The 20059-nt window shown below is 35.3% G+C and overlaps 1 protein-coding gene across 10 annotated transcripts in view; it reads left to right on the top strand.

The window, feature by feature from the left end:
* RC3H1 (ring finger and CCCH-type domains 1) overlaps window positions 1–20059 on the top strand; it is a 71163-nt gene that overhangs the window by 13805 nt on the left and 37299 nt on the right. For all 10 annotated transcript variants that reach the window (XM_072733067.1, XM_072733063.1, XM_072733068.1 and 7 more), the window contains exon 2: window positions 19226–19600. In XM_072733067.1, coding sequence (XP_072589168.1) covers window positions 19370–19600 — 231 coding nt within the window. In that variant the 5' untranslated portion in view covers window positions 19226–19369. The remainder of the gene's footprint in view (window positions 1–19225; window positions 19601–20059) is intronic.

Genomic DNA, 20059 nt, shown 5'->3' with positions numbered 1-20059 from the left:
ATAATTTATCCATTCTATTGCTGGTTATTTGGGTTGTTTCCAGTTTGTTTTGAGCTTTTTATGAATAAAGCCACTATGAACGTTCTTGTATATATGCCTTTTGATGGACGTAATTAGTCCTCTCTCTTGTAAAAATACCCAGGATTGGAATTTTTTGGATCACTGGTAGACTTTTTTTTTTTAAAGATTTTATTTATTCATGAGAGAGAGAGAGAGACAGAGGGAGAAGCAGGATCCCCATGGGGAGCCTGATATGGACTCGGACTCGGACTCGATCCCAAGAGCACAGGATCACGCTCTGAGCCAAAGACAGATGCTCACTGCTGAGTCACCCCGGTGTCCCTCATTGGTAGACTTTTGTTTGGCCTAAGTAGATGCTGCCAGTTTTCCAAAATGGTGGCCAACTTACACTGCTGTCAGCATTGTATGAGCTTCTAACTTCTTTAGTATTGTTTTAAAAATTTTAGCCCAGGACACCTGGGTAGTGCAGTTGGTTAGGGATCTGACTCTTGGTTTCAGCTCAGGTCATGATCTCAGGATTGTGAGATCAGGTTCTGTGTCAGGCTCTGTGCTCAGTGCGGAGTCGGCTTGAGATTCTCCTTCTGCCCCTCCCATTCATCCTCACTCTCTTTCTCTAAAAATTAAATACATGTCTAAAAAAAATTAGCTCTTCTGGTGTATATGGAGGTTGTATCTGTCATTTTTTAACTTAAATTCCCCGCATGTATAATGGTAATCCTTTTAAATTTTTTTCATTTATTTATTTGGGAGAAAGAGAGAGCAGGAGCAGGGAAAGAGGGAGAGGGAGAAGCAGATTCCCCACTGAGCAGAGAGTCCAATGCAAGGCTCAATCCCACAGCCCCAGGATCATGACCTAGCCAAAGGCAGATGCTTAACCAACTGAACCACCCAGGTACCCCTTGTAACGATACTCTGTAACTTCAGTTGGCATATGGTATGCCTGTTGGCCATTTGGATATCCCCTTTTGTGAAATGTTTGAGTCTATTGTCCATGTTTTTAGTTGAGTTGTTTGTTGTGGAAGTAAAACATAGGTGAATGACCAGTAGCTGTGAGGAGGATAGAGGAAGACAAGAATAATGTAGAGGCAGATTGGTTCAAAGGTTACTACTATGATCCAGATGAGAGAGACTGTGGTCTGTGAGAGCAGCGTCGTTGTTTCTTTAAGGGCTGCAAATTCACATCCTAGGGCACTGTCTGGCGTACAGTAGGTTCTTAGTATTTTTTGAGTGAATAAATATGGGTCCTCAGAGAAGTAGAGATGGGAAGAATATATGATCCATTTAAAATAAAGTGATCAAGTAAGACTCTTCATATGGGAATTAATATATTAAGGCTTAAAGGGAAATGAGAAAAAAAGGTTCAGGATTGGAATAGTGGGCAAACTGATCTTAATTCCTTAAGATGAAAAAGCAGAGCTCCCTGTTTTTACCAAAAAATGTAATAATATTTGTACATAATCCATTTATTGTGCAATCTAGAGCAGTTAGACTTACCTCAGCCTTTATTCCTTGCTGTCTGAAACACCCATAAATATACTGCACAAACCTGAGCATGAATTTAATCTCCAAAAGGTCATCATTATGTATTTTGAAGGAAGTGTTTTGTGTTTAATTCTGACATAGTAGCAACAAATTAGTGAATTCTCTAACAGTAGCTAACTACTTGGGAATCAGCAAAATATCTTCTTTTACAATTTTTACCTGTTCCAAACCACTTTATATAAATAAAATACATTGTAGCTATATATAAGCTTCTTGTTTGGAGGCCATGTAGCAGTTTGTCCATTTTTTAAAACTCAAAATGAAATTTTTGTCAGGGATAGCAGTCTAGAAATAATTCTAAGTTGGAAAATGAATCCATACCTCTTATTCTGTTGCATTACTTTTCAAGCATGTGTGCTTGAAAATCACTGAATTGTTTTCTGGAAATAGTGTAAATTCTTTCAGATGTATTCTGTAAAAATAAACAAAGTAATGTCAGTGCCTGTAAGTCTTGGTTAGTAGATTATGGGGACAATACATTTTATTAATACTAATATTTTATTATTGTTGCACATGTTAGAACATGTCTCTAATGCAAAAATTCCTTAGGCCAGAGCATACACTGAAGTATCACCCAGCTCTTGCATCCCAAGCATGTTGTGGCTTACCTATTCTGAATATATCTTCCTGTTTTCTCATTGTTGCCCAGTTCTAGAATCAGCCAGCCCTATGGTAGCCACCAAGGAAGTCCAAGGCACAGGCTCCCTGGAAAAAAGATAGGAGCAAGCAAAAGGAAAGAAGTGGGGATTATCAGTGTGACATGCTGCTTTGTTTTTTGGAGTAAAGAGGTGACTCTTGGTTCTCAAGTTTTGTTATTGACATCTGGTTTTTGTTTCTAGTTCAATACCAGAAATCTGCTGATAGTCAAAATCCAAATGTCATCACTGCTTCAAAAATGACTTTATAAAGGGTGGTTTTCTAACTAATTAGTTTAACTGGAGTGTTTTGTAGCACTTTAAAAATATAAATGTAGAAAAAAATCTAACAAATAAAATGCTAAATGAAAGAAGCCAAAATACAGAAGAGTATATACTGATGATTCCACTGAATAGAGGTTGTTTTTGTTATTTTTGTTATTTTTATTTTATTTTTATTTATTTATTTATTTATTTATTTATTTATTTATTTATTTATTTTTTTAAGATTTTATTTATTGATTCATGAGAGACACACAGAAAAGCATGTTCCATGCAGGGAGCCCGATGTGGGACTTGATCCCGGGACCCCAGGATCACGCCCTGGGCCAAAGGCAGGCACTAAACCACTGAGTCAACCAGGGATCCCCCACTGAATAGAGTTTTTAAGCAGGCAAAAACTAATCTATGGTATTAGAAGTTAGGATAGTAGTGACCTTTGAGGAAGAATAAAGGAATAATGATTGGAAGGGCTGGTGAGGGGACTTTCTGGGGGTAATGTATATCTTGGGTATACAGTTGACCCTCAAACAATTATGGATACCAACCCCCCCATGTGGTCAAAAATCTGCTTATAGCTTTTGACTCCTCACAATTTAACTACTAATAGCCTACTGTTGACCAGAAGTCTTACCCATAATGTAAAGTTGATTAACATATATTTTGTATGTTATATGCATTATATACTGTATTCTTAAACCTAGAGAAAAGAAAATCAGAAGGAAGGTAAAATAAATTCATAGTATTGTATGTATGTTATTGAAAAAAGCCATCTGTAGGCAGGCCAGTACCAGGGGCAGCCCTGGTCCTGGGATGGTAGTGTTCTACAGCTTGGTGGCCTTGGTTCAGGAGGGCAGCTCCTGGGTGGCTTGCTGGCTGTGGCAGAGGCCTGGAGGCACAGTACAGCTATCCTGTCTTGCCATATAGCATTGACCTGCGCTATAAGGAGCTGTGGCCATGTGTAAGTGTAACTGGCCTCCTAGAGACTCTGGGCCCTGAGTGCTGTTGGGCAGAGGCTGGGGAGTGTGCCTGGTGAGGAACCAGTGCTTGGAGGATTGGAAGGTTGAGGGCCCTGGATGTGATCCTCCTTCAGCTTAGCCTTCTGCCTGCCAGCCCCCTGGTGCTTGACCCAACCCCTCATGTACACATTCCCTTCACCCCGGGGGTGACCTGAAGTCCTACCCCGTCCCAGGGCACCCAGGGGCTGCTGACTACCCCCATGGGTTTCCCTGGGTTGCCAGGGCAACGGGCACAACCTCTGTGTCAGTTGCCTTTGTTTTGTTCTATGGAGACGGGTTGGCAGTTTTAAGTAAATGCCTTGTGGTTTTGCTGTTAACTCTTTTTAAAAAATCAGTATAAGTGGACTCATGGAGTTCAAACTGGTGGTGTTCACAGGTCAACTATACAGGTCAACTGTAGAGATACGCTTACTTTGTGATAATTCATTGACCTGAACATTCTTGATCTATATGCCTTTCTGTATGTATGCCATACTTCAATACATATTAAGTATCTTAAAACACATATAAAGTTAAGATTCATTTTCTATTTTAGTCCTCTGATTATTTCTCAGTGAAATGTCCTAATGTTCTTTGGGATTCTCTCCAGAAAACATAGAAGTTGCTGTAACCTAATTTTTTTCTTAAATAAACTAGTAGGCTTAAACAGTTCCAGGATACCTGTACTAAATCTACTTTATTTATTTATTTATTTATTTATTTATTTATTTATGATATAAGATTTATTTATTTATTCAGAGAGAGAGAGAGAGAGAGAGAGAGAGAGAGGCAGAGACACAGGCAGAGGGAGAACAGGCTCCATGCCAGGATCCTGATGTGGAACTTGATCTCAGGACTTCAGGATCACACCCTGGGCTGCAGGCGGCGCTAAACCGCTGCATCTACTTAATTTAAAAGTAATCATGCTCAAATTAAACTGCAAACAAGGACCATTTAATTTAGATTTTTAGTTTTAGCTAATAAAATAATTATTAATACGTGTAATTAAAAATTACAGGTGTTGAAAATTAGAAAACATTTATTACAGTGGAAAATCTACAGGCTTTAGAGTTGGACAAACATAGGTATGAATTATGACTGGACCACTAAATTAGCTGAGTTTTCTTTCCTTCATTAGTAAAGATGATAGCTATCTCTCAGGTTATTGGAGAATTAAATGCAATCATCTATAAGTACTTTGCACTCAAATCCCACAGTTTGGGGATGGAAAGGGAATAGATTTGGAGAGTATATAAAGATAGTTGTGAGTAGGTAAAAAACAAGTATAACCTGCTGAAGATCACTAATGTGAGGAATGGTAAGGAAAGTTAAGTCTTTAGGTTATAACCAGTAAAGACTAACAACATCCAACTTGGGAACCTAGGAATCTATCAATATTAAGAATTAATAATTTAAAAAAGAGTTAATAATGCTTCTCTGGAACAGCAGCATGGAGGATTGTTAGTATAGATAACAAATGTATTAAGTTGTAATATAGTAAAAAGTTTTAGATGGATTTAAATTGAGCCTAAGTGGAACATGTTTTGTCTAGAGGATTTGTTGTCCATGCTGTGCTTTGAAAGTATTACCAGTGACATACTTAAATGCTTTTCCCTTTAGTTACTGTTAATTTATGCTGTAGGATTAAGAAACTAAATTTAGGAATGTTGTATTTATGAAGGTACTTCAAAATATTAGTAATTTTTAGGGTCTTAGAAAAAGGATAGGTAGATACTCACTTTTTTTAAAAGGTATAATTCAATTGAGAGAAACTTTCAAATTCCAGGGTCAATATTACATTCAATATTACTGTATTCTCAAAAGACTATGATGAAATTTAGAAGTGTTCTGTTGTTATATCTTAATTATACAATTATTATATATCTATCATGGAGTGACAAACCACCCCAAAGTTCATGGCTTAAAACAGTAACTGTTTTATTTGGTCACACTTCTGAGTCAGATTTGGAGCAGGATTTAACTGTGTGTTCTGTTGCTAGTCTCCACTGAGGCCACTTATGGAGCTTCAGTCATCTGGCAGCTTAGATTCGGACTGATTGCTCTTGGGGTTTGAGCTTGGACCGTTTTTCTCTGTTCTGTTGGTTTTACCTTTGGGGACTAGTTCAAGCTTCCTCACATAGTGGCACCATGTTCCAAAAGAGTGGGGGTAGAAGCTGCAAGGTCACTTAAGGCCTAAGCTCTGAAACTCCTCCAATATCACTTCTGTTCCATCCTACTATTCAGAATAAGTCAAGGCCATCCAGATTCAAGAGGTGGGGAAATAGACCCACTCTCTTAACAGAAAGAGCGGCAAAGTCAAATTGCAAAGGAGGAATTTTGCAAACTGACACACAAAATGATTTAAAAACCTAAGGAGACAGTCTTACAATGGTAAAGATAGACACACCAGGGTTGGAATCTAAACTCTACCAGCCCTTACTGGCCGTGAACTTGGAGAATATGGTTTAACTTTTCTGAGCCCTGTTTTTCTCAAGGGTCTAATAATAGTTTGCAAGGTTATTAAGATAATAAAAAAATAGAATAGTGTCCTTTTTAAAGAATATTTTAACCATAGTAAATGCCATTATTTTAAAACTTAGCATTCCTTATAAGTCTCCATTTGCTTATATTGAACCTATGAAAATCTCCTTCAAAGATAGGAAAGCCAGCATAGCTTGCTTGTAAGTGGTATTCCAAATGCCCTCTGAAAGATAAAGTTGGGTGTTTTTTCTGTTTGCCAGCTTTGATATATTAAGACTCATTTCTCATGTTATAAATTGTTTGCCTAAAATAATGAAACAAAAACCTGGATTTTATATTTGAGTTTATAAACCTTGAGGTGTCTTATTTCCTTCCAAAATGGAAATGTGTGTGTGTGTGTGTGTTCATTGGGAAAAGGAACCACCAAGATCTTTTAAGATTGCATTTATACCTCTTAAACTAATTAATGTTACAGTTCAGGGTATAAAACACTTTAATTTTTTATCTTTTTAAAAATGTATTTTTATTATTTTTAAGCTCTTAATGTGTGATTTATAAGTTTCCATTCTATAATGTGTAGGGGAGTAATTGTCTAAAATTGGCATCATTTGCTACCAATGTAAATTCAGAGTTTATATTTTGGCCACAGTTTGTCATTATGCTGCTGATGTTAAATATCTCGTTTTCTCCCCAGTGTCTTAAAGTGGAAAGTAAAATTATTGATTTGAGATTTTTCTTTTTAATTTTTTTTACTGGTTTGTTTTTTAAAAATTTAGCTCTGTATAATTAACATACAATGTTATATTAGTTTCAGGTGTACAATATAGTGATTGAACAATTTTGTACACTAGTAAGTGCTTGTCATGATAAGTAGTAGTGTTAATCCCTTTCACCTTATTTTACCCATCCCCACACCCACTTCCCTCTTCTCTTTATTTATTTTTAAAGGTTTTTTTTTTTTTTTTTTTTTTTTTTTGAGAAAGAGAGAGCACGTGCAGAGGGAGGGAGAGGGAGAGAGGGACAACCAGACTCCTAAGTGGGGACCCCTACACTGGCTTGATCCCAGGACGCTGAGATCATGACCTGAGCCAAAGGCAGACACAACAGACTGAGCCACCCAGGCACCCCCCCCTTCTTTTTTAACGTAGGCATTTAAAGTTGTAAAATTCTCTCTAAGCCTTGCTGTAGTTGCATCTTAAAAGTTTTTGTATGGTATGTTTTCCATTCATCTCAAAATATTTTCTAATTTCCCTTTTGATTTCTTATTTGACTTCTTGGTTATTTAGGAGTATGTTAAATTTTCTATTTGTGAGTTCCCCAAATTTCTTTCTGTTACGGTTTGTAATTTCATTCCATTGTGTTCAGAGAATATAACTTTTGTGATTTCAGTCCTCTTAAATGTATTGACACTTTTGTTCTATGATCTACCGTGTGGTCTGTCAAAGAATGTTCCATATGTACTTGAAAAGAATTCTGCAGGGTAACTGGGTGGCTCAGTGGTTGAGTGTCTGCCTTTGGCTCAAAGCATGATAACGCATTCCTGGGATCAAGTCCCACATCAGGCTTCCCGCAGAGTCTGCTTCTCCCTCTGCCTATGTCTCTGCCTCTCTCTCTTTCTCTCATGAATAAATAAATAAAATCTTAAAAGAGAAAGAAAGAAAGAAAGAAAGAAAGAAAGAAAGAAAGAAAGAAAGAAAGAAAGAAAGAAAAGGATTCTGCTTTTATTAGGTATTCTCTGGATGTCTAAGGTCTAGTTGGTTCATAGTTTTGTTATTCAAGTCCTACAAATCCTTGTTGACCTGTGCATACTTCTGAATGTTAAGGCCCTAAGTTTCTTCCCTAGCAGCTAGCTTTCCATCAGCTCAGTTGGCTTTATATTGGGGAAAACAAATACTCCAGCTTGATAGGTTTACTGATGTATATTGGCTTACATTTTCTGTGTTAAAACCATAGAGAAAATAGCAAGAGAGAAGACAAAACAAAATTTCTCTGATTTTAAGGAACTTAGTCTAGTTATAGCCTAACTTTGCTTTACTGAGAATACTATTAACAGGGGTACCATAGTTAAGAAATCTAGTAATATTGATAAGAGATGTTGCTAACCTAAACTTAGGTATTGGGAATGAGTAGGAAGGTTTCAAGAAACATTAAAAAATAAAATGGTAGGATATGGTGACTGATTAGTTGAGGGAGAAGGGTTTGGGGAAAAGGGAAGTCAGTGATGATTCCCCATGTTTCTGTCAATGGATAAGTGACTCAGTCATTGACATGAGGAACAAAAGGTTTTTGGTAAGGTTGAAATTATTTGAGATACTAGTTAGACATGGATGGCTAATAGCCTACTGATTGTATGGCCCTGCCTGGCATTCAGAAGAGAAGTCTGACCTGAGATATAGGTTTGGAAAATCATCAGCATTATAGTTGGTATTTAAAAGCTGAAAAATACACAAAATCTCTCAGGGACATTTTTTGAAGGAAAGAATTGAGAAAGGAATTCTGAAAACCACATACATTCCAGAGATGGGCAGAGAAGGAATAGCCCTCAACAGACACACAGGAGTGGCCTGCCATTAGTGGAATATCTGGACAGTATGCCATTATAGAAACCTGAAGGGCAGCATTTGCAGGAATAACTGGTCAACATTATTAAATGCTATATCAAGAAAAGATAATTACTGAGATTTAACTGTTGAATTTCAAAAGAAGGTTGTTGATGTGCTTGCTAAAGAGTTGTTTCAACATAGTGGTTGGAGTAGAGTGGTAGTTTTAAAACTGAAAGGTAAGGTTACAAGTAAAGAATAGAGCCTAGGAAGAAAAAAAGGACAGGGATTTAATGACTTTTTTAAAAAAAATAAATGTTATGCCCAACGTGGGGCTTGAACTCATGACTGATGAGATCAAGAGTCTCAGTTCCACCAACTGAATTAGCCAGCTGCCCCAGGTTTTTTTTTTCTTTCTTTCTTTTTTCTTTTTTTTTAACTAAAGGTCTGAGACAGGTTGGAGTTAGAAATGTGGTTTTTTTTTAAGCTCCTCTGAATAAGGATTTAAGCATGCTGGTAGGAAAGAACTAGTAAGGGATAAGTTGAACAAAAGAATTATTAGTGCTGCCCCTCAAAATGTCTCAATTTCATTGTAATTAACAGTCTGAAATAATGAATTTATGGGGGACAAGTTAGATTTTCTTTTCCTTGTGAGCTTTTACCCCTACATTCAAGATTACTTAGTACTTGCCAATCAGATTTGTCATTGTGTCTCAAAATAACTTGTGCAGACTGGAGGAACAAACTTCCTGTTCTCAAAAGGAGCCATTATTGTAGCAGCAGGAGAGATTTCAAAACGTGATCTGAAAAACTAAAGTCTGGTTAAAATATTTGGCCTAGGCACTAAAAATCATTCATGGATATTTTTGTGTTGGGACTGAGTTACCTTTATGTTTTAGAAAGGAGGCCAAATTAAGGAGACATCAATTTTTACAAAGAAAGCAACCAATATCAGAAATTTGCATTTAGTTTGAAAGCAGTGAACAAGATAACAGATCAGCTAAAATGTGTAGCGTAATCCAAAATATACCCGATTTTGGTTATTAGTTCTTGTTGTGTTGTTCATGTTTGGAATACATTGAATATATTGAATTCGATCTATGTAATATACAGCAGAATACTGTATGTAATAATCTCAATCCTAATGAAAAGCTGAAAAAATACAATAACCTTTGGCTATTTGCTACTATGGGTAAGTTTTCCTTGCTTGTTACCTCACAGATATTTTCAAGATGACGCTTTTCTACCACCTCTTAATAACTGGTGATGTCCTTTTCAGTGTAGCACATTTACACACAATGCATAACTTTATGTAGGATAGAAACCTGGAACTTGAAACTGTACACAAAGTTGGAAGTTGTTCACTTTATAGAAAATATTATTTCAAACTTCAGGTCACACAGCTTCCCCATGAATGGTTTTATCTTTCCTTACTGTTTCTTCTAAATTTGGCATTAACTTTCAGATAGAAATGTTTCTTTTTGTCTTTCTGAACACTGAGAAAGTAAGCCAGCTAAATGAATCCTTTGCTGCTTTCTCAGCCCTTCTGTGTTAAGTTGTATCTTTCAGGCTTCCCCCCCTCTAAATCAGAAGCCATTCTTTTTATACCTGTCCCAAGTATTTGTCCATTTGTACTAACATTACTATATAAATTATATTAGTTATATCTAGAATGTTGCATACAATATAGGGTTACAAATTCACGTATTTTGGGAAGAGAGATTTTTACAATCAAAATTAGATCTTTCTTCACAGGGTATTTTTGCCGAAAAAACCTTGAGGTTCCTCAGAAATCTCAGCCTAGTATTTCATCTGTAAGTTAATTGATACTTTGCTGAGAATTATAACACTGAAAAGTGTTATAATAAGTTATTATTGATCTTCCTTTTTGTTTTGATTTCCTGTTTTTAGCTTCATTTTTCAAGTTGATTAAAAATGTTCTGATATTGCCCCATTGGTTGCTATGGAAATGTTCCAGAGGATGGAAAATTAAATTAAGACCAAGAATAAAGGATTAAACTCCTCTCATAGGGCAGGCTGAGAGGAGATCCAAGATTTTGTTCTTATAGACAATAAGGTTTTTTTTTTTTTTTATAAATTTTTATTTATTTATGATAGTCACACAGAGAGAGAGAGAGAGAGAGAGAGGCAGAGGGAGAAGCAGGCTCCATGCACCGGGAGCCCGACATGGGATTCGATCCTGGGTCTCCAGGATCGCGCCCTGGGCCAAAGGCAGGCGCCAAACCGCTGCGCCACCCAGGGATCCCGACAATAAGGTTTTATTTAATATATCTTTCTCAGGACAATTTATACTTCAGATTCACTTAAGAGCTGAACTGTGGTCTCAGTCCACAATTTATTAGCTTTTTAGGCAAGTTATTTAATGCTGTTGAAGCTCAAGCATTACCTATAAAATGGGCATAAAAAATGCCTCAGAGCAGTGACTGGCCCAGACTAGATACTTGATGAATTTTATTTCTGTGTTTCTCCCTCTAAATCAGAGGCAGTTTAAATGAACCCATATAAAGGAGATGATACTACAATTTTAACACTTTTTTTGAATGTCAGTTTTAATATATTTAAATGACATCTTCAAAGCAGTGTAATTTAGCTTTTAATAGGGCAATTGCTGCATTCATAGAACAAATCTGAAGGTGTCTTTATGTTTTTAAATTATTTAAAAATTTGAAAATTAAGACCATTTATAAGCCTTTAATGGTGATTTTAATGATTTTATTGAAGTATACTTTACATAGTGTAAAATTCGCTTATTTTAAGTGTGTAATTCAATGAATTTTAGAGAATTTGCTGAATTGTGCAGTTATCAAGATAATCCAATTTTAGAACATTTCCATCACCCTTAAAAGTTCCCCTACCTTAATGACTATATTAAGTCTCTGTAAGATGGCACAAATTATAGTATTTAAAAGTACTAGCTTGGTAGTTAGGCTGGCCAAGTTTTAATCATAGTCCTGCCACTTGCTAGCTTTGTGTCTTTGGGTACTTCTCTGTACTTTGGTTTCTTTATCATTAAAATGAAGATAATTGTATTACAGTATTGCTGTGAACATTTAATTAATTTGATAATGTATATAGAGCACAGAAAGTGCTGGCATTTAACAGTTGTTGGTGACTGGTGGTAGTTTATTTTGTTTAGATTTATGGTATACATTTAAATAAGAAAGAATGTGAAAACACCTTGCATAAAGCCTGACCTTTTAGAAAACCAAGCTCTTTTATGTATCCTATCATGATTTTGTTTGTAGTAGCCAAGAGCACTAATTCTGCTGTAAAAATGTGCATGTTTTGGGGGAAGTTATATGATATTTTAAAATTTGGGCCTTCTTCAAGGTGGACTGATTGCTATATAATTGTATGTTCTGTGTTATCAACCTAGTATCAGTAAAATCACTAATTGCCATTTACATAGGGGAGTAGGCCTTGTTTTAACCAATAGGAAGTTAACCATTGGTCTCATCATTGAGCAGCAGCCTCTCCTTTGGATTTTGTTAGAAGAGGGGGACACCTGGGTGGCTCAGTGGTTGAGCGTGATCTGTGAGTCCCAGGATCTAGCCCTGCATAGGGCTCTCTCTGTGGGGAGCCTGTTTTCTTCCTCTGCCTGTCTCTGCCTCTCTGTGTCTCTCATGAATAAATAAATAAAATCTTAAAAAAAAAAAGAATCTGGATGTTGGTATTTGGTGTTTTAGTAATTTTATTTCATATATTTACTCTTGACTGAAAGGATGTTTATTACATTCGCTAAGCCATATGTTCTTTGTGGTTTGGATGTATTTTGTGGTTGAAGATGATATAAACATCTGTCTTTGAGAAAGCTTGGAGAATGTTTAGAAAGATGCCTTTGGAGAAAGATGTTTAAAGAATGAGGAAGTAGAAATTGTTCTTAGATCTAACAACTACAATGACATTTGCTTTATGATTTTATATTCCTGAAATAGAATCATCAAAGACTGAGTTATTATTTGTAATCATCAAATTTCCCAAGGAGAGTCAAGCTTTTAAAATACTGTTTTCCCTTTGGTCTCTTCATATGTATCTTTCTGATCAAAAGAATGCTTTTATTTTCAGTGAAGAACCTGATGCTGGTTCTGTATGTTTATTCTATCAAGTTTGTTATAGCTGTCTCTAAGAACTACTTTACTAGAAAATGTAAGAGATTAGGGCAGCCCCGGTGGCTCAGCGGTTTAGTGCTGCCTTCAGCCCAGGGTGTGATTCTGGGGTCCCGGGATTGGGTCCTACATCAGGCTCCCTGCATGGAGCCTGCTTCTCTCTCTCTGCCTGTGTCTGCCTCTCTCTGTGTCTCTCATGAATAAATAAGTAAATCTTTTTTAAAAAATGTAAGATTAGCAACTGTACCTCATTTTACTAGCCTAAGTGAGATGAAATGAAAAATAAAATTAAACTTGTGCTAGTTCTTTGAACGAGGTAATTTATAGAGAATTTATAAAAGGGCTTTTAATAAATTTTGAAAAGAACTCCTCTAAGTTTTGATTATTTGGATATCCGTAAGTGTAAAATGGTCAATGTAATAAGGAAAAATGTTTTAATTTTACTGTAATTTATCTTAGAAATAGGCTGAGTTGTATTCCAGATATAGTTAGCTTCTCTTTTTGTTCTTTCAAATTTATTTGCACTTATATAATTGATTATATACATTTTATTAGTTGTCCAATTGTGTAACTGCTAAGTTTGTTAGATGTCTTTCCAGACTTTTTTCTTCCATCCATTTACATCTATCAATACCAAGACTAATATATAGGATTTTTTTCTCCAACACAAATGATACTATATACAGGTCTGCAAGTTTTGCTTTGCTTGATATATCTTGGATCCCTTTCCATTTCCAGTGCATAAATTTCTTTTTTAATAACTGCATCTGTTTCCATAGTACAGGGATACCCTCTGTTTATCTAGCCTGTCTGTTTTGAACACAAAATTTTTAATTTGTCTCAATTACAAAGATTTCCAGCCTTTCTTTTAATAGAATTCTGTTATGGATGCCTGGGTGGCTCAGTGGTTGAGCGTCCGCCTTTAGCTCAAGGCGTGATCCCGGTCCCACATAGGGCTCCCCGCATGGAACTTGCTTCTCCCTCTGCCTGTGTCTCTGCCTCTCTCTGTGTCTCTCATGAATAAATAAATAAAACCTTAAAAAAAATAAAAGAATTCTGTTATGAATACATTGGTAGATTATGTTTCTGTAATATGAAAGTCAGTGTAATCTATTTCTTTGCTGTATTAGAATTTTTACGTATCAAGTTTTCTAAAAGGCATGATGGTGGTATAACATTATTTACTTTATTAAATGAGAGAGAAATCCCATAGTATTGTTAGATTCTCCTTCCAATTTGGGCCTTGAAGGAGATCTCAGTGGATGAGGGTTGGTAAGAATAATATGTAGATTGGGGAGTATTAAAAACAATGAAGTGGGATCTTTCCTGCCTCCTTTTAGTGCCCTTTTGTGTAGTCTTCACATTATGACCATGCACAATAATAGTAGATAAGAGATCATGTATTATTTGGTCCTTACTGATTCTTTAATCTCATCTCATGCATATTTCTCTTGCTCTCTTTGCCTTTTGTTTTGGTTTTTCATTTCCCTGTTGTTTTTTTCTAGCTCCCTAATGGTAGTATATTCTATAGTCTCAGAGCCTGTCGTTAGACTTTTCCTGGTAAGGAAAATTCTAGGTATAGAATGGGTGCACACATTTTATGCATTATTTTTCCCATAACATTTATTCTTCATCTTTAAAATATTACCATAAATATCATTTCCTCAGGAAAGCAATGCCCCATACAACCCCATCCCAATTTGTTTAGATTATCTCTGTTATATGTACTTCAATCTCCCTGTCCTTTACCTTTACTTTAATATCATTTACCATGCCTTGGAGTCATGTATTTACTTTGTATCATTATTGTTTAAATAGATTAGATAACGAAGGAAACAATGTAAGGTCTATGCAGACTTGGAATGACTTGCTTGTGGACTAATTTTTAGCCCCACTCCTGGGCACATAGTAAAGACCAATAAAACACTTTTTTGCAAGTAATGGAATATTTAATTTTTACTGGGAATGGAGAAATATTTCTAGGTATAATTTCTAAGGAAAACTGGTTTAATAAAAAAAGTTGTAAATAACAGCATTTAAAATGCTTTCTTTCCAATTAATAACATATATTTGACAAATGAATAAAGAAACTGAAGAGAGAATAATAGCTATGGTTTGCCTGTGGAGTTGGGATGAAAATGAAGACTAGAGGGATGGGAGATAGGAATGAGAGGGAGATACTCCAGTGAAACCGTATAAAAAAAAATGCCTGCAAATATCACTTTTTAAAAATTTCCAAGAGTTGTAGTCTGTTGAGACTGTGGTGCAAATACAGAGGAAATATATATTCATATAAATTTTTATTCCTGTTTTTTTTTTCTTAATGTTTTTACCAGTTACTTTATTTCACTGAGTCCGTGATTCTTATCTTCTCTTTCCCTTCCTCTCCAAATGAAACCTTTGAGAATCTGATAAAAGTCACGGATCTTATTCCCAGAAGAATGAGCATGTATATATAAATATTTTTACATATTAAAGATTAATGGATGCCTTGATCCAAGCCAAATATTGTTAACCATGGTTTTAGTAAGCAAGAGTATTTTAAAAATCAGGTGTTCGGTAGTAGGTTTCTATGCAAGGCAATCCGGTGGAGGGTGCAGGGGATCCTAAAACTAGGAGTTAGGAAACTTGGTTTCTAATCCTAGCTCTGCCATTATCAAGCTGCATGACTTTGTAACTATTTTACTTGTTTTGCCTTTTGGTCTTCTCCATGTCAAATTAGTGCAGTGGAAAGTGCACATAGGCTTTAGTGTGTCAAGTCCTGACCTGAGGTTGTTGTGTCCTGACTTTGCCCATTACTACCCGTGTGACCTTAGACAGAGTTCTCTGAATGTTATTTTTCTGAAAAAAGAAGGAAAATTATTCCAAATTCTTTGGGTTTTAAGATGAAAAGAGTTGTTTGAAAAAGTTTAATAATACTTGCTACTAATGGGGACATAAGTAAATATTAGCTCATCTTGGAAAATTAGGCTAGAACCAGATGATCTCTAAGGGTCTTTTACCAGTAAAATTTTATGATTCTATTTTAAACAATTCTTGTTACAACAGGATAATTTGGAAAATTTGTAATGGCAGCACAGATCTGAAATCAGGTAGGAGAGTCATGAGTTTTGTAATAAATCTCAAATATTTACTTGCAATTTTATGAATCATTAAGGAATAATATAGATGAGAATTTCTTAATGTAGAGTTTTTAGGTACCTTAGAGATTTCTGTTTTTTTTTTTTTTTTTAAATTATTTATTTATTTATTTATTTATGATAGTCACAGAGAGAGAGAGAGAGGCAGAGACACAGGCAGAGGGAGAAGCAGGCTCCATGCACTGGGAGCCTGACGTGGGATTCGATCCCGGGTCTCCAGGATCGCGCCCTGGGCCAAAGGCAGGCGCCAAACCGCTGCGCCACCCAGGGATCCCTACCTTAGAGATTTCTGAATAGATCTCCACAGATCTATGAACTCTCTGAAATTATGCAAAATTTTTAGTATGCCTAAATTGTGAGGAGCTATAGCTTTCATAGTGAACAAGACAGATGAGGTCTCAGTTCTTGTGGAGTCTGTATTCATATAGAATATAGATATTGAGTAAGCAGATAAAAATATAAGAAAGAAAATGCTACTTATAGATAATGGAAATGCTTTATAGAGAATTTAAATATAGTGATGGACTAGAGTGATTTAGAGTTTTGATTGGTCAGGGAGGACTTGACATTTTTGGTGGCATCTAAGTGATAAAGAGTGGTTTCCAGTTCAAAGATTAGATAGAATAGCTTGTAGTAACATACTAAAGTGGGAACAAGCTTCATTTGAGGAGCTGGACAGTACTGGGGTGGTAAGGATAAGTATTAGAAAATAAAGTTAGAGTAGAATTACAGGTCTTATTATTTAGGATTTTGTAAACCAGAATATGAAATCCAGACTTTGTTCTAAATCAGAAGGCTGTTTTGGGATTTTAGCTGAAGGATGATGAGAAAGAGAAACTCAAAATGGAGATCTGATGATTCTAGCATTTAGAAGAATTTAGGAGGTCAAAAACATAACAAATTGGAAAGGATGAGGGGAATGTGGTTCATGCACACTTTCAAGAAGCAGAGAGTTAGTAATTGTCTGTTTCATATCTTACTGAGAAGACAAATGAGATTAGAACAGTGTCCTGACCATTAGATTTGGCAGTTAAGTTTAGCAGAATTGCTATGAAGTCAGTAGCTGTTAGGGCAGCTTTGTGACATTGGTTTTTGAATGAAGTCACAAATAGTTCCTTTATATTTAACCTTTAATCTTAATATGGTTGTTAAGAGTTTGGATTTTGTGCCAATATATCTGAGTTAATATCTTAGTTCTATTTCTTCTTACCTTACTCAGCCTCTCTAAACCTCCGTTTCTCAAATCTGTAAAGTGGGATAACGGTAATTACCTACCTTTTATAAGTCCTCTATATAAGGCGTATGTGGCACATAGCTTTGTAAATAATAAAAATTATAATTATATACAATAAAACACGTTTTGTGCCCTTTGGCACTTGTATAAAGTGTTGGAGAGACTAAAGTGCTGAGTTTTATCTCTACTTTTATACTTAACAAGTTTTAAGTTGTCTACAATGTCATACTAATAAAAGGGAACCATTAAACTCTACAGAGATTAATACAAGATCAGATTATCCGCAGGCATTGATATAAATTGCCTTGCTAATCTATAGAAAAGTTCATATGGGTGATATTTTATTGATTTAATCAAGCTCAAAAAGCAGTTTATGACTGATACCAGTTCCTTTTCTGAATATTCTATCCTCTAAAAATTTTTTTTCTTTTGGAGCATTCTTTAACCCCATACACAAATGTAGCATTTGAGTCTGCAGTTGAATAGAGTAATTAGATACTGTATAGTCTTTTTTACCATTCTAGATGAGAGTTTCAATATGTTAAATAGTAATAACTTAATTTAAATATACTGGGCAGCCCAAGTGGCTCAGTGGTTTAGTGCCGCCTTCAGCCCAGGGCGTGATCCTGGAGACCCGGGATTGAGTCCCCCATCAGGCTCCCTGCATGGAGCCTGCTTCTCCCCTCTCTCTGTGTCTCTGCCTCACTCGCTCTGTGTCCCTCATGAATAAATAAATAAAATCTTAAAAAATAATATAAATATACTTGTAGTTATTCATAATCTACTTGATTAAATCCATTTTAGTAGAAGTATTTATCTTTAAAACATTATGGAATCAAAAGATTTTGATTTCTAGCAATTTCTTTATTGACTCATTCTTGTTATTGCCGGGGCCATTTAAACACACATGCAGATAACTTTAATTTTAGATCCTGAACATGAAATTAACTTGGTTAAATCCATTTATCTTACAGCACACTTTGCAAAAACCCAAACAAAGCTAAGATTACTCAGAAGGCAGATATTATGACTGCTGTTTCGCTAACAATTCAGTCTGGCACATAAGTAGTGCTTAGTAAATATTTGTTGAGCGAACAGATACATTGTTAGCATACTTAATGGAAACTGCTCTCTCATCAATAATAGGCTTGCATTTAAGATTGAGTTATTTCAATAAAACAAGAATTAAATGTAATGCTCAAAAAGTAAGGTATATAGATGATTTATTTTCCTAGTTAATTACAGCTAAAAATAATTTTTTCATCTTTGTAAGTGGTCTCTCTTGAGCATAATCAAATCTTGAAGAACCTTGTAATACTGTTACTTTATTGTTCTGTGCATCAATTCTCATTTTTAGAAACTACGGTTAGAGATAATATAAATTGTATTGTTTAAGATATATTTTGGAAGTTTTAGGTTGACTTTTGTATATAAGAAGAATTTCTTTTAGATATAGGTGATGAGTTTTACAATTTGACTTTTATCCTCGGCCAAAAATAGGATAGGCAATGAAATTTCATTTAATTTGAATTATAATTATTTTGTCATTGATAAATTTGGGGGTTTAAAAAATCTTTGAAGTAAATAATTTTAACTGTGCATTTGTTCTAACATAACACACAGTAGCAACAAGTACAGGCCATATCAGAGGTTTAAAGATAACTATCTGCAAAAAAAATTCTTAACAATATCTAAGACCCTTAAAAACAGACTTTAAAAAAGCCCACAGACTCTTTATCTCATTACCCATACCTACTTTGATGAAAAAATATTTTAATGTTTTTACTTCAGGCCAATTTTTAAAAACTTTATTGAGGTGGAACATACACAGAAGCATACATATCAGTGTAGAGCTTGTTAAATTTTCACAGCTGAACAGATTGATGTAACTGATGTTTAAATAAGAAATAATATTCTTAACCTTAAAAAGGCTAATTCTTCAATATAATTCTAGACTTCAATAAACTTCAGAGACTTAGATACTGGATTTAACTTTATTACTAACTTCATTTGTTACCTGGGGCAAGTAATTTTCTTCCTGGGGTCCACTCCCCATCTCTTCAGTAAGACAGGATGTTTTGTTAAGGCTCTAATTTTATAAAAGTGTAAAACGGTGTACTATAGTGTTATAAATGGGGTATAAAAGGTTATAAGTAGTAGAGTGTGAGTGCATAGTTTAATTGAAAAGGAAGACACACTAATTTTTTTTTTCTTTTTTTGTTTTCCAGGTTATATTTCACACTATGTGCTGACTGTATCTACAGAAGATATTTAAAAAAAAAAAAAAACTTTTTTCAAAGATTTTGATTCCAGTGGAATCTTTGCTTTAGATTATTTTGTGTGTGTGTTAGTGAATTATAACTCTAGTAACAATGCCTGTACAAGCTCCACAATGGACGGATTTCCTCTCCTGCCCAATTTGCACTCAGACTTTCGATGAAACAATTCGAAAGCCCATCAGTTTGGGTTGTGGTCATACTGTCTGCAAGATGTGCCTGAATAAACTCCACCGCAAGGCTTGCCCATTTGACCAGACCACTATCAATACAGATATTGAGCTCCTCCCCGTGAACTCAGCATTGCTGCAGCTAGTAGGTGCTCAGGTAAGGTGAATGATTTATTATTCTTTTAAATTTCTGAGTGTGTTTTCCTTCTAAGAGAAACCTGTTGAATAAAAATTGAGCAATGTTGCCTTCTATTTAATTAGATAAAATTCTATTCAGTACTGTGTAAATCCTTCATGTCAGTGTGTTGAGAGATATACTGTGGCAGTGCAGGATTTTCAGTCATAACACAGTAACAGCCATTTAATCTTGGTGGTCAGCCTTTCTCAACAGTCTTAGTGGTTCAGATCACTAGAGAAACCTAAGAGGGTAAGTCACAAGGACCTCTTAATTAATATTGAGGAAAATATTACTCATAAAATGATTGCATTTTACTTAATAGGAAAAGTGAAGCTACTTCAGACAATTTTACTTAGTAGACACTAACTGAAATGAAAGATAAGGACAGTGACAAGAACTGTAGAGTGTAACCTTTGGGAACCATTTTTCTAGAATAGG

Source organism: Vulpes vulpes, chromosome 13 (assembly GCF_048418805.1).
Source record: "Vulpes vulpes isolate BD-2025 chromosome 13, VulVul3, whole genome shotgun sequence".
Lineage (NCBI taxonomy): Eukaryota > Metazoa > Chordata > Mammalia > Carnivora > Canidae > Vulpes > Vulpes vulpes.
The sequence above is the reverse complement of the archived record's forward strand: the minus strand, read 5'-3'. Positions and strand labels throughout refer to the sequence as shown.